Source organism: Delphinus delphis, chromosome 20 (genome assembly GCF_949987515.2).
Source record: "Delphinus delphis chromosome 20, mDelDel1.2, whole genome shotgun sequence".
In the NCBI taxonomy this organism is placed as follows: Eukaryota; Metazoa; Chordata; class Mammalia; order Artiodactyla; family Delphinidae; genus Delphinus; species Delphinus delphis.
Window position 1 is genome coordinate 30,337,751 of NC_082702.1, and position 14,353 is coordinate 30,352,103.

Below are 14,353 nucleotides of genomic sequence, written 5' to 3' on the forward strand. Positions count from 1 at the left end.
GAGTAGCTGAAGGCTGCATCTATCTGGTAGGGTTGGAAGATTCTGAGATTCTACAGTGGACACCTTGGAAGGAGCAGCTGTCCCAGGGCCCAGAGTCAGATTCTCATCATGCCTCCAGCCTGCTGTGAGCAGTTGACCAGTAAAGATAAATCATTCACCATCTCCATCTGCCTCTCAGCCACTCAGGGCTTGACCAACTGATCTCAGGTCCTGGGAAAATCCTCCCCCTCAGCCCCACCAACAAAGGTCCAGATAGGCCCTTGAACTTCTTCAGGGTGAAGTGGAACCACAGCCCAAGTCACTTCCCTTTTTGAGGCCAGGTTCCTCATCTAGTGCAGAGGGCAGTGGTGGTTTTGTCATTTTCTAGTAATTACAGCTTCAATTTTCCTTTGGAGAACTATCTCCCCATTGTCAGTCCATGTTTTGAGTGAAAGAGATTCCACTCCTGGTACCAATTTCTATATTAGTCAGGAGTCTTAGCGGTAACTGATAAATATCCCACCCAAACGGGTTTAAGCAAAGCCAAAACATACACCAGAAATCAAACCCACCCTGGATAATTAACCCTCTCACAGGAACAGCCCAGGGGTTGCTACTTGAATTGCTGGATTCAGGTTGTTTATGTGAGCTCCATTTATCCCCGATTACGAAGGGGGCAGCGGAGTCTCATGGAGACAGTGATTTGACCAACGTCAAAGAGCCAGTAAACGCGAAAGGAAGGGCTTCCCTGGTAGCGCAGTGGTCAAGAATCCACCTGCCAATATAGGGAACATGGGTTCGAGCCCTGGTCCAGGAAGATCCCATATGCCGCGGAGCAACTACTGAGCCTGCACGCCTAGAGCCCGTGCTCTGCAATGGGAGAAGCCACCGCGATGAGCAGCCCCCGCTCGCCGCAACTAAAGCTAGCCCGTGGGCAGCAAGGAAGACTCAACGCACCCAAAAATAAATAAATAAATAAATTTCTTAAAAAAAAAAAAGCAAAAGGAAATCCAGGTCCGCCTGACCCTAAAGCAGAGAACTCAGCCTAAACTGTCTCTCATTGTGGGGTGCCTGGCTCTGAAGGAAAAACCTTCACCCCCAAGGAGGCTGAGCTATTAACTCCAAGAGGAAGAGCCGGACAACCTAAAAGGGTGGGGGTGTGCTCAGGGGGTGGGGCCAGGACCTGGGCGTGTTCAGAGCCGGAGGGGGCGGGGCGAGACCGGAGGGCGGGTAGGTAACTTTGGCGCCTGCGCAAAGACCCCGGACTCCTAAGCTGATCCCCCTCAAGCCTTGGCGGCAGCGGCAGCTCGCGCGCAACGCTTGGGTCTCTTCGCTCCTGTGAGGCGCCGGGCTCGGCCATGAACCGGTGCGCTGAGGCGGCGGCGGTGGCGGCCTCGGGACCCGGCGCGGGCGTCGGGAACGCGGGGCAGCGGCCGCCCAGAGTGCCCCGCCAGGCGTCCTTCTTCCCGCCGCCCGTGCGCAACCCCTTCGTGCAGCAGACACGGCTGGGCGCGGCGAGGCGCATCCAGGTGCGGGGCGAGGGTCTGACAGGGGACGCAGGTTCAGGTGAGGGGCGGCTGACAGGGGACGCAGATCCAGGTGAGGGGCGGCTGACAGGGGACGCAGATCCAGGGGAGGGGCGTCTGACAGGGGACGCAGATTCAGGTGAGGAGCGTCTGACAGGGGACGCAGATCCAGGTGAGGGGCGGCTGACAGGGGACGCAGATCCAGGGGAGGGACGTCTGACAGGGGACGCAGATTCAGGGGAGGGACGTGGGTCTGAGAGAGGAGGCAGTCTGAGGGGAGCTTGGGCCTGTCAGGGGAGGTTGTTGTCAGAGGGGAGTGGCTGAGGAGGGCATGAGTCTGGGAAGCAAGGCTCTGAGGAAGACAGGGATGTAGATCTGAGGGGAGAGGGCTTTTGAAGGGGCCATGAGTCTGCAGGGGACAGAGATGCGGGACTGAAAACTGAGGGCCCTTGGAGGATGGTCTGGGGGCGTGTGTGAGAAAAGAAGACGCAAAGAACAGGTGGGCCTTGGAGGAAGGTCCTAGACAGGAGGAGGCCGAGCAGGCGGGCCGTTGGCAGAGGAAACATTCCATGCTGAGAAGAGGCAACGACTGTGGGAGAACTTCGACTGGAGTGTGTGAAAGTCTAGTGGGAGGTCATCGTAGCCCAGGAGAGCGGGTTTGGGGAAGTTTTCGCTTTGCCGCAGGGAAGGAGAGGAGTCAGTTTGGGATGGGAAGAGTAAGGGAGAAGGCAGGGAACCCAGGTCTGGAATTAGAACAAGAAGAAAGGCTGGGATGCTCCGGCTGAGCAGGGGCATCAAGGACGGGAAATCACAGTCTAAGAAAAGGGATTCTGTGGGGCAGCTCAAGGTAGTCAAGAGTTTTTGGTCCTGAGTCAGTTTTCGCCCAAACACTTCTACATTCAAGGATGAGAAGCAGCTCAGACTTTCTTTCATTCTTAAAAACAGCTACATACAAAAAGGAAGTTTCCTGTCCTTTCCTTTTTCTTGTAAAATGCTGCTCTTTCTTGTAATACTCGCTCTTTGGACTTCCTGTTTGGTGAAGTTAGTGATCAGAGAACAAGATAGACTATGCAAGCTACGTTTGTCCTTTGTGTTCTGCGTGGAAAAAATGGTTTTAATATTTTCCTGTCCATCTCACTCATTTATTTACTTTGGATTTGAAATAGTGTCATTTTTGCACGGCATACTTGTGTGCCCTGAGACTGTTGTTCTCTACGATGGAAGCAGGTTAAGTGTATATATATAAATGAATATATTCAGGAAAAAACGCATACGCGCTTTTTGGCTAAGCAGCATGGGGTGGTGGTTAGAATAATGGTAGATGGGTGTCTGGTTGAAGAAAGGTGTGAGAGAGGAAGAGGAAGATAGTGAATGTAGTAATACCTCTTTGTAAAGAAACTAAATGTTTAAAAATTTGATCTTCATGTCTTTAAATGGATAGATATTCCCTTTATATCTTAAAACTTCTGAAACAATAAATACATTGACTATCATTCAAGGTTCCTTTTGGTCTGATTCAGTCAAATCGGTCATACTTAAATGAAAGTCATGTCCGTCTATTTGGCTTCATGTTTTGGAGAGAGGTTCAAAGTGGCATATTTATAAGTATTTATATTGTACCTGGAGTAAATTATTAAGTTTTTGAGTTTTTGTTTTTTTTTTAATAGCATGCCTGCAACCATTTTGAGAGCACTTTCAAATAACCCTGCAAGAGTTGTAGGATGATGGAAAGATCACTAGTCTTAGTCAGAAAACCTGCTCAGGCCCTGCCATTTATTAGTTGTATAGCTTTGGCCAAGTCACTTAACCTCTCTGAACTTCACTTTCCTCATCTATTAAATTGGAATAATAATACATGGAAGAGGGATTAAAATTTAAGTGAGATAATGTGTGAAAGAATCTGGTATTGTTTGCTGATCTTAATATTGATAGTTAATGCTCTTTGTTATCTACAATTGTATACTGCACTTAAAATTTACCACTTGGATTGGATAGAAATGAATATAATCTCGATATTTTTTAAAAAATTAAAAATTTGGGCTTCCCTGGTGGCGCAGTGGTTGAGAGTCCGCCTGCCGATGCAGGGGACACGGGTTCGTGCCCCGGTCTGGGAAGATCCCACATGCCGCGGAGCGGCTGGGCCCGTGAGCCATGGCCACTGAGCCTGCGCGTCCAGAGCCTGTGCTCTGCAACGTGAGAGGCCACAACAGTGAGAGACCCGCATACCTCAAAAAAAAAAATTAAAAATGCATGTAGACCAGAGATTCCAAGGTAGTTTCAATGGCTTGAACAGTCTGGGTAAAAGGAAAATTTAAATAGACATGATTGAAAAACAATGTTGTCTGTATTATCCAGTTTAAAAGATTGATATACTTGCATTTAAGTATGATTTGATATGATTAAATCAGACTAAATTTAATCCTAAATGATGATCAATGTCTTGCTTAAGGACTGTTGTGACTTTTGTGTCTCATTATAGGGCTTAGCTTTATTGCTCCCCTTCTCTTTTATGACCGTTTAAGGGTCTGCTACACAATGGCATATAAAAAATTAGCCTAGCTTCTATTTCCTCAATAGAATATGGAATTAAAATGAGTGGTTGTAATTGTGGGGTCATTTACCATACCAAAAATATTTGTTGGATGCCTACTATGTGCCAGGCACACTGTTAATCCCCGGAGACATAGCAATGAACAAGAGAAATAAGGACCCTGCTCATTTAAAGCTTGTATTTCACTGAAAAAGTTAAACAAGCAAGTATAGAAATATATAATTCCATGTTTTAGTAAGTGCTATGAAGTAAATCCAGAGAGGAAAATAATCCCAATAGAGTGTTGAAAGAAGGCCTTCCTACAGAGATGACATATTAGCAAATGGCAATATAATGGGTAATCCTTTTAATTCGACAGAGTTACTCAGAATTGATTTTGTCATCTTAATAATGTTTAAAGATTAAAATTTTAAATCAACTTTGTGTATATACTAGCAGCAAACAATTGCAAAATGAAATTAAATAATCTCGTAATAGCAATAAAATGACCTGAAATACGTAGGAATATATTAACCAAAAGCATGTAAGACCACTACAATGAAAACAACAAAATACCATTGTGAGAAATTAATGAAGATTTACGTAAAATGAAGAGATATACCATGTTTATAAGTTTGAAGAATCGACATTATTAAGATGATAATTCCTCCCAAATTGATCTATAGATTCATTGAAATCTCAACAAAAATCCCAACAGGCTTTTTGTTTGTGTGGAAGCTGACTAATTCTGAAATTTATGTGGAAATGCAAAGGATCTATATTAGCCCAAAAAAAGCTTGAAAAAGAAAAAGTTGGAGGACATACACTACCTTATGTCAAGAATTACTAGAAAGCTACAGCAATTAAGAGGGTAGGGTAGTATCAACAGAAGGACAGATGAATAGATCAATTGAACAGAATAGAGAGCCCACATGTATGTTCAATTGATTTTTGACAAAGTGGCCAAGAGAATTTATCGGGGAATGTCAAGTCTTTTCAAAAATTGGTTCTGGGGAATTCCCTGGCGGTCCAGTGGTTAGGACTCGGCACTTTCATTGCTGGGACCAGGGTTCAATCCCTGGTTGGGGAACTAAGATCCCGCAAGCGGCAGCACAGCCAAAAAAAAAAAGGAGGGGGGATGGAATTGGTTCTGGAACAAGTAGATAAATCTATGGATAAAAATGAAACTTGACGGGCTTCCCTGGTGGCGCAGTGGTTGGGGGTCCGCCTGCCGATGCGGGGGACGCAGGTTCGTGCCCCAGTCCGGGAGGATCCCACGTGCCGTGGAGCTGCTGGGCCTGTGAGCCATGGCCGCTGAGCCTGCGCGTCCGGAGCCTGTGCTCCGCAACGGGAGAGGCCACAACAGTGAGAGGCCCGCATACGGAAAAAAAAGAAACTTGATCCCTTCTGCACACTACACAGAAAGTAATTTAAGGTGGATCATAGTCTTGAACATAAAAGCAAAACTCATATATCTTCTAGAAGAAGAAGAAAATATAAAATATCTTCATGATCTTGAGATAGGTAAAGATTTCTTAGAAAGGATGCAGAAGAGAACTAAACAGAAAATAAAAATTGATAAATTAGTCTTCATCAGAATTAAAATTCTTCTCATCAAAGGATACCATTAAAAAAATGAAAAGGCGGACTTCCCTGGTGCTCAGTGGTTAAGAATCCGCCTGCCAATGCAGGAGACACGGGTTTGAGCCCTGGTCCGGAAAGATCCCACATGCCATGGAGCAACTAAGCCTGTGTGCCACAACTACTGAGCCTGCGCTCTAGAGCCCGTGAGCCACAACTACTGAGCCAGTGTGCCACAACTACTGAAGCCTGTGCACCTAGAGCCCAGGCTCCGCAACAAAGAGAAGCCACCACAGAGAGAAGCCCGTGTACCACAATGAAGAGAAGCCCCGGCTCACCGCAACTAGAGAAAGCCCACACACAGCAACAAAGACCCAACACAGACAAAAATAAATAAATTAAGTTTAAAAAAAAATAAAGAAAATGAAAAGGCACGCCATGAAATGGGAGAAAATATTTTCAATACATGTATTGAAAAAGGGCTTGTAAACAGAACATATAAAGAACTCCTACAAATTGATAAGAAAAGGACTAACTACCCAATAAAAATGGGCCAAAGACTCGAACAGACAGTTAGGTTAAAGGGATGACCAATAAGCACATGAAAAAATGTGCTCACCATCATTGTTCATCAAGGAAATATGAATTAAAACCACAGTGAGATATCATTTTACACCCACTAGAATGGCTACAAAGACTGACAACACTGAATGTTGATGAGGATGTGAAGCAACAGGAAATGTCATACTTTGTTGGTGGAGATATAAAATGATACAACTACTTTGGAAAACAGTTTGGCATATCCTGGCCCAACAATTTCACTCCCCTTGAAATGGAAATGTATGTCCGCATAGAGACTCAAACATTAATGTTTACTCATAAGAGCTAAAAACTTATAATAGGCTAAATGTCCCTGAACAGATTAATGGATAGATTAAATATGATATATTCATACAATGGAATATTACTCTGCAATTAAAAAGACTATACTACTGATACATATGACAACATGGTTGAATCTCAAAAATATGAAGTGAAAGAAGCCAGACATAAAAGAGTACATACTGTGTGGTTTCATTTATATGAAAATATAGAACAGGCAAAAACTATAGTGAAGGAAAGACTGACTGTCAGTGGTTGCTATACACTGAGGATATATTGACTGCAAAGAGGCACAAGGGGGGCTTCCCTGGTGGCGCAGTGGTTGAGAGTCTGCCTGCCGATGCAGGGGACACGGGTTCATGCCCTGGTCTGGGGAGATCCCACATGCTGCGGAGCGGCTAGACCCGTGAGCCATGGCCACTAAGCCTGCACGTCCGGAGCCTGTGCTCCGCAACGTGAGAGGCCACAACAGTGAGAGGCCCGTGTACCGCAAAAAAAAAAACAAAAAAAAAACCAAAGAGACACAAGGGAACTTTTCTGGATGATGGAAATGATCTATATCTTGATTATAGTGGTGTCTGCATAGGGTTATGCATTTGAAAACCTCATACTTAAAATAGGTGCATTTTATTTTATGTAAATTATGCCTTAGTAAAATTGATTTTTATAAAAGACTACAAACACCAAATGTCAGCAAGGATGTACAGTAACTGAAATTCTCATACACTACCAGTGACACTTTAAAGTGATACAGCCACTTTGGAAAATTGTTTGGCCAGTTTCTTATAAAGTTAAACTACATCTATGACCCAGCAATTCCACTCCTAGGTATTTACCTAAGAGAAACGAAAGCAACTATTCCCAAAAAGGCTTGTAGAAGAATGTTTGTAGTGGCTGTATTCATAATAGCCCACAACTGGAAACAGCCCAAATGTTCATCAACAGGAGAATAGACAGATTGTCATATGGTCATATAGTAGAATAATACTCTGCAGTCAGAAAGAATGACTTACTGACATCGAAAGCAACATAGTTGAATTTCAAAAACATTATGTTAAGTGGAAGAAGTGAGACACATAAGAATGCATAATGTATGATTCCATTTATATGACACTCAAGAACATGCAAAACTAATAATATATGATGATAAACATCCAGCATTCGTTGCCTAAGAGGATAAGTATTGACTGAAAGAGGTATGAGGCAACTTTCTGAGTGGCAGACGTGTTCTGTATCTTGATTGAGGTGATGTTTACAAGAGTACACATTTATCAAAACTCATTGATTATACATTTAAGATCTGTATATTTCCTTGTATGTTTTTTTTTTTTTTTTTTTTTTTTTTGGCGGTACGCGGGCCTCTCACTGTTGCGACCTCTCCCGTTGCGGAGCACAGGCTCCGGATGCACAGGCTCAGCGGCCATGATTCACGGGCCCAGCCGCTCCACGGCATGTGGGATCCTCCCGGACTGGGGCACGAACCCACGTCCTCTGCATCGGCAGGCGGACTCTCAACCACTGCGCCACCAGGGAAGCCCTGTATGTAATTTTTAATTCAGTCATACACATGTACACATATAATTTGAGAGATCTGATAACTACAATATTTTTGGCATTTCTCATAAATTATTTGATGATGCTCAGATTCACATTACGGGCCAATAGAGACAAGAAGGGCTGCACTGTCTGAGTAGTGTAATTGGCTAAAAAAAAAAGAAGACAATTTGTGATATATAAGGATAGTTTATTTCACTTGAAAGACATTATGGGATAGGATTAAGAGCAAGAGTTTTATAACCACATTGGTTTCAAATCCTGGTTCTGCCACTTACTGTGTGATCTTAAGCAGTTTAACTTAATTCCCTCTGTGCCACTCCTTTCTTGTATGTAAAACAGCTTAAGGTTGTAAGACTCAGATAAGTTACTACATGCCAAGTGCTTAGAGTGCCTGGTACATAGTAAGCACTCAGTATTATTTGCTGTTCTTATTTATGTAGTTTTTATTCTTATTCTTATTTAGTTTTTATTATTTCTTGTATTTCCTCCCCCATCTCCTTATTGTTAGTTATAAAGGACTGGCAGGTATATAAAATAATACATTTACTTCTTCACACTCTAATGCCTTTACTAATATTCATCCTACTTATAGCTCTCAAAAAACTATTTCCCCCTCTTACCTTGCCAGCTTCTGCTTGCTTCTTAAAGCAAGACGTTTCAGCTTCAACTCCTCCAGGAAGCTTTCCCTGACTACTAAGTCCAACAAACCTTTTCTTTGTTCCCTCAGCAGCCCTATTCACGTTCATTGATATACAGATCAGGCAGTACTTGGTTTTCTTCCCTGTTTCTTTTGCTGCTTTGTAGGCTTTGTGAGGTCAGATACAATGTCTTATTTTCTTTGTGCTTAGATCCTTGTCTGGTATAGGGTAATGCCCAATTCATCTTTGAATGAATGCATGAATAGCATAAGATTTTCCTCTTATGTATTTCTGTTTGATAACTACAGCATTAAAATAATGTCATCTGTTTTCTTAATCAACTTTGATTTCAGATTTTCTTTCTTGGAATTATCCTGCTTCCAATTCGTGCCCTGTTGCTTGCATTAATTTTATTACTGGCGTGGCTATTTGCTGCAATTTCAACAACATGCTGTCCTGAAAAGCTGACCCACCCAATAACTGGTTGGAAGAGGTAAGAAATAACTATGTCTAAATATTAGGAAAATCAAGATAAAGAAGGGTTTGTCAAAGTTTAGTCAGTGAACAACAATTATGACTCTGAATATAGGATATTTTGGAATATAGTTTTTACAGGCTATGTCACTAAAAATAAAAAATAAGAGGTATGGAAATTCTGTGAAGGGATAAGCTCTTTATCTTTAAATAAATAGAGATCTCAACTCTAAACTACAGGGCAAGGAGAGATCGGTCATTTCCCTGTGCCCTCTGGAAAAGTTCTTTGGTTTTCTGTGTCTCACTTCTCCTTACCGTGAAATTAAAGTTAGAGAAACTTCCCAGGAGTTAGTTGCTTAATAGCGCCTCGCTATATTATTATGTGAATTTTGAGAGAATTCTATAGGAAGCCCATTTTTTAAAGCTCCCACTGGATGTCTTATGGGAGACATTTTTCATGCAAAGCTATAACGCTTATTCACATACTGAGATGTCTGTCATGTGTTTGTACTTCCAGGGCTATTTTTTTGTTTCTCTACTCAACTGAGTTTATCAAGGACAGAGACCTGGATCTTACTTGTCTTGTGTGTCCAACACAATTCCTGGCACAATTTGATGAATTAACTAATCTTTAATGACAGGTTCTTTTTAAAGAGTAAATAATTCAATTTCTGGAATTGAAATTTCTTTGTTCCAGAGAAGTGAGATGGTAAATTTACTTCTTAAGATTCTTGATGATGTCTAAGGGCTATAATGATATAGGTAATAAGGCTTACTTTTAAAATTTTATTCCTAAAATAATTCTGAGGACAATTTCCACATGCCGGTTCTAAAAGTGTTTTGGGAGGTAGCAGCATCCTTGTTACACAAATATAGATTTCCAAGGTGACTCCTTTGAAGGACAGTACTGATTTGGATTTCTCAGTGGTGGATGCATGTTGAAGATTCATTCTTATTACTTTATAGTCACAGAATAAAGGAGCCACTTATTAGCCACATGGCCTTGGGAAAATTACTTCTCTGGGACTCAGTTTTCATGTCTGTAAAATGGGGATAATAATAAATGCTATCTATTTCATAAAATTGGGCTAAGGATTAAAGAAATTAATATGCATAAATTACTTAGAACAGTGCCTGGCAGAAAGAGCTCCACTGAAGTGTTAGCTATTCTTCTTAGCTCACGTTTTAAAATGAAGTGCTCCAGCTTGTCTTGGTTTTTGCATTGTGCTTTAGAGTAAAACCCTGCTGTTAGCTGCAGTTGGCAAAGCTAATTATGTCCTTTTTTGTATTTATTTCCAAAGGACAATTACTCAGCCAGTCTTGAAGTTTCTAGGCCATGCCATGTTCTTTTCAATGGGATTTATAGTTACCGTGAAAGGAAAGATCGCAAGTCCTGTGGAAGCACCAATTTTTGTTGTTGCCCCTCATTCAACATTCTTTGATGGAATTGCCTGTGTTGTGGCTGGGTTACCTTCTATAGTATCTCGACATGAGAATGTGCAGGTGCCTCTGATTGGCAGTAAGTACTTTATAAGATAACAGAGATAAAATATTTTCATGTTCATGCTTTCAATTTAGAAAATCATGTATAGTTCATTGGTAGGCTTTTTAAAAACTTTAAAATAATAAAACACTTCAAACATATTTCCTTGCTTTTAATGAGGTACTATATCACAAGAATGAATTTATGAAAAAAGATTAAAGACTTCCGTATCTGTACCCTTATCATTCTTTTTAAGTCTAAACTCTGTCACTGCACCATCACCTCTTTCTGCTCCTAAATATAGCCAAAAAGAACAGTTTTTAAATACCAAACATGGTAGATTTTTTGGAGAGAGAATTTAATCTAAGAATCTGTGAAAGCACTGGTTACATGCTATTTCAGTGAATTTCTCTTTAGCGTATTAGACTGATAAATAAATGCACTAAGTCTTTTCTCCTAACTCTGTTTTCTTCATTATTGTCCAGATCTCCATGAGGGACAAATGTGTAACTCTTTGAAAATTATGATGTGGAAAAATTAATGCTTCCTGCCATAAAAAATAATGAAGCAAGTGAAATGTTTTTCCCACCAGATGCTTTGCTCTCTCCCCAGGGGATTAGTCTCCAAGTAACTGCTACCAGTTGTCCCAAGGTTATTGCCAAGCATCAAGTGGTGAGAAAGTGCGTGTGAAAACTGCCTGATGTTGCCTTGGTACTCTGGAGAAATAATAGTAGTTCTTACAGCTTTGTCATTCATCTAAGAAAGACAGACTCTCTCTCTCTCTCTCTCTTTTTTCTTAAGGTAACCACCTTGCTTTGTGTAATATGACATTTTCCCCAAAAGTTGTTTAGCAATAGTCTTTTGGTAAATTGAGGTTTATTTTGCATGTGCTAGGAAGCTACCTACTTAAAAGACTATTGCGCTGAAAATTTTAGTAAGATAAATAATAATTGCCTCCTACCCACGTGTACTATGACTTCACATAATCGGTTTGCAGGATATTCCTGAAATAAAACAAGATAATCTTATAGTATATTCCAAATGTTTAATGTCAATTGAGGAAGAAGTCTTTTAGGGAGAAAACTGCATTTGCTTCTTTTCATATTCCTGCTGCTAACTTCTGTTAAATCAGTGAAATATTTTTAGGTCTAAATATCCACCTATCCTTTTGAAACTGGAAGCTAAGTTCTAATAAACTTTAAATTAGAGGGCTTTTTTAAGTTGTTCTCTTTGATTTGCTGTCATTTTAATTTTCCATACAATTTGTTTTATGATTTATCTGGTATCATTGCTGTCGTAGCTTTAGCCCCAAAAATGACTTAGTTGTGACTTTTCATTTGTTTTAAAGGAATATTGCGGGCTCTGCAACCAGTGTTGGTGTCCCGTGTAGATCCAGATTCTCGAAAAAACACAATAAATGAAATAATAAGGCGGGCCACATCAGGAGGGGAATGGCCCCAGGTAAAACATAGTAGATGTTTATTTAAATATATTGAAAATTTATTTATTGTACACTTGTATACATACTCATTTGGATCCACAGATCCAATACTGGGGGACACCTTCTGCTAGATGTCTAGAAGCAGAATAAATGAGTGAATATTAAAAAGTCCTCTTCCCCATGAGATACTCTGTGGAATTAAATGTATCATTCTTTTTTATTCTCCAAACTCTTTGAACTGGTTTTTACTTTGTCTAATAAAAAGTAATTCTCTACCTCTGAATTTATTTACCCTTTTAAAGATGAGATACTGAAGCTCAGTTATACTCAACAATATGGTGGGTTTATTTTGGAAATGATTAAAATCTTAAGTTTATCTGAAGTGTATTTAGACAGCCTTTTTAGTTCAGGGACATATCAGAATCACCTGTAGAACTTTTTCACATTTTACCATCCCACCACCTCCTTCCCCTGGAATGCTTTTTGAAGGTGTGGAAGGGGCAACATTTATTGCATAAATGGAGCCTCATGGATGATTCTGATAAGTACCCCTCTATCTTTGCCCAGGTGAAAACAAGTGATCTCTAGCAGAACTCATGGTCCTGAGGTGGTCTGGCCACTCATGGTGATTTGTAGTTGTTAAAGTACCAAGAGGCATATGACCAACCAGGAGGTTTTAGAAACCAAGGCATGTAAGGAATGATTTAAAAAGTCACTGGGAAGAAATGACATTTGGAATAAGGGTGTGATTTTGCTCTTGGCTCCAAGGAATGTATCTAGGACTTGTGGGTGAAAGTTAACAAGTAGGTAGATTTCAGTTCATTTTGCTCATCTCAAGTTTTCTGTCCAGAATTAGAATGGTCTGATTTGGAATCTCTTTCTGGAATGTTCAGGCACTGGCTAAGCAACAACTTGGGTGGGATATTGTAAAAAGAATTCAAGCATTAGAGATGCTATATGACTTTTAATGCCCCATCCAGTTCTTGAGATTTTATGATTTACTCTATATTAATTTATTGTTCATAGTATATAGAATATCCACTCCATGAATCATATTTGATACTGTATCCGATTGGGGTAAGAAACCTGGTTTTTTTTTAATTGGAGGATGGAACTGCACCTATTCACAATTTTTATTTTACAAATAACTTGTTATTGTGACAATTTAGCTTAATAATGTTTTCCTTCTCTAATTATTATAAAATACCCATTAGTAACTGCTGTTAGTGCAGGGATTTTCTTTTTTGTTTTATGTGCCTAGCAATTTACTCATTGCTAAATTCTAAAAGCTTCAGAGAAATGAAGCTGCTATGCTGTTCAGTTAATGAGGAACTGTACTGCCTGTCTTTTGTGTGGAAAACATAAAGAAGTATATTAAAAGCTAAAAACACCTCCTCAAAAAAGGACATTAAATTGTATTCCATATGTCAACGAATTGAAGTAAGCATAAAGCATATTGTAGGCATTTCCTCCTTTTTTCTCAGTACGTCCCAAAGCTATATGTTGTAAGAGGGAATATCATTTAATGGGAAAACTGAAACAAAGAAGTAGGAAATGATTTGGTTAAGGGTGTACAGCAGTAGAAGAAGGCATTTAATATTGCCTAAAATGTACACTTTGACCATGATTCAGGGTCTACATCTTCTTCGAAGTCTATTCAGATCATTAGCATCATCATTAAGAAATATTTACTATGTGTATTTTCTCTTCAAAGCTTTAATTCATTTTCTAGTTATCTTAATGGTCAGACTACACTTCTTTTAGAGCAAAACCAAATAATCAGATTCTAGCTTTCACTAGAATCAGGTGTTAGCCTTTTATTTTATTTTTGCTTTATAAAAATTGGCAACTATTTGCAAAGTCTTAAGAAAGCAAGTAAAGAGCTAATCTATTAATTAGACTGAAATATTAAATCTATTCCTTTTCTCCCAAGATACTAGTTTTCCCAGAAGGTACTTGTACTAATCGTTCCTGTTTGATTACTTTTAAACCAGGTGAGATCAATTAAATTATGTATTGTGACAAAGTAGTATGGAAGATTTCTCAATGATCTGATAATAAATATACAAAATAACTTGTCAGTTTGCTTGGAGCATTTCTTATTTTCTGATAAAATGTTTTGAATGATGTGGATCCACAGAACTCACTCCTTTGCTTTCTCTTTTGGTATCATAACCCCTTCTTCCTTGGAATGTCCCGTGTGTGTGTGTGTGTGTGTGTGTGTGTGTGTGTGTGTGTGTGTGTGTGTGTGTGTGTGTGTGT

At 40.2% G+C, this 14,353-nt stretch overlaps 1 protein-coding gene across 1 annotated transcript in view; it reads left to right on the forward strand.

Moving 5' to 3' along the window:
• Window positions 1-1,237: 1,237 nt before the first annotated feature.
• Window positions 1,238-14,353, forward strand: part of LPCAT2 (lysophosphatidylcholine acyltransferase 2) — a 62,293-nt gene continuing 49,177 nt past the window's right edge. The window contains exons 1-5 of the mRNA XM_060000411.1: window positions 1,238-1,508; window positions 9,047-9,186; window positions 10,469-10,686; window positions 11,999-12,111; window positions 14,025-14,085. Of these exons, the coding sequence (XP_059856394.1) occupies window positions 1,338-1,508; window positions 9,047-9,186; window positions 10,469-10,686; window positions 11,999-12,111; window positions 14,025-14,085 (703 nt within the window). The 5' untranslated portion in view covers window positions 1,238-1,337. The remainder of the gene's footprint in view (window positions 1,509-9,046; window positions 9,187-10,468; window positions 10,687-11,998; window positions 12,112-14,024; window positions 14,086-14,353) is intronic.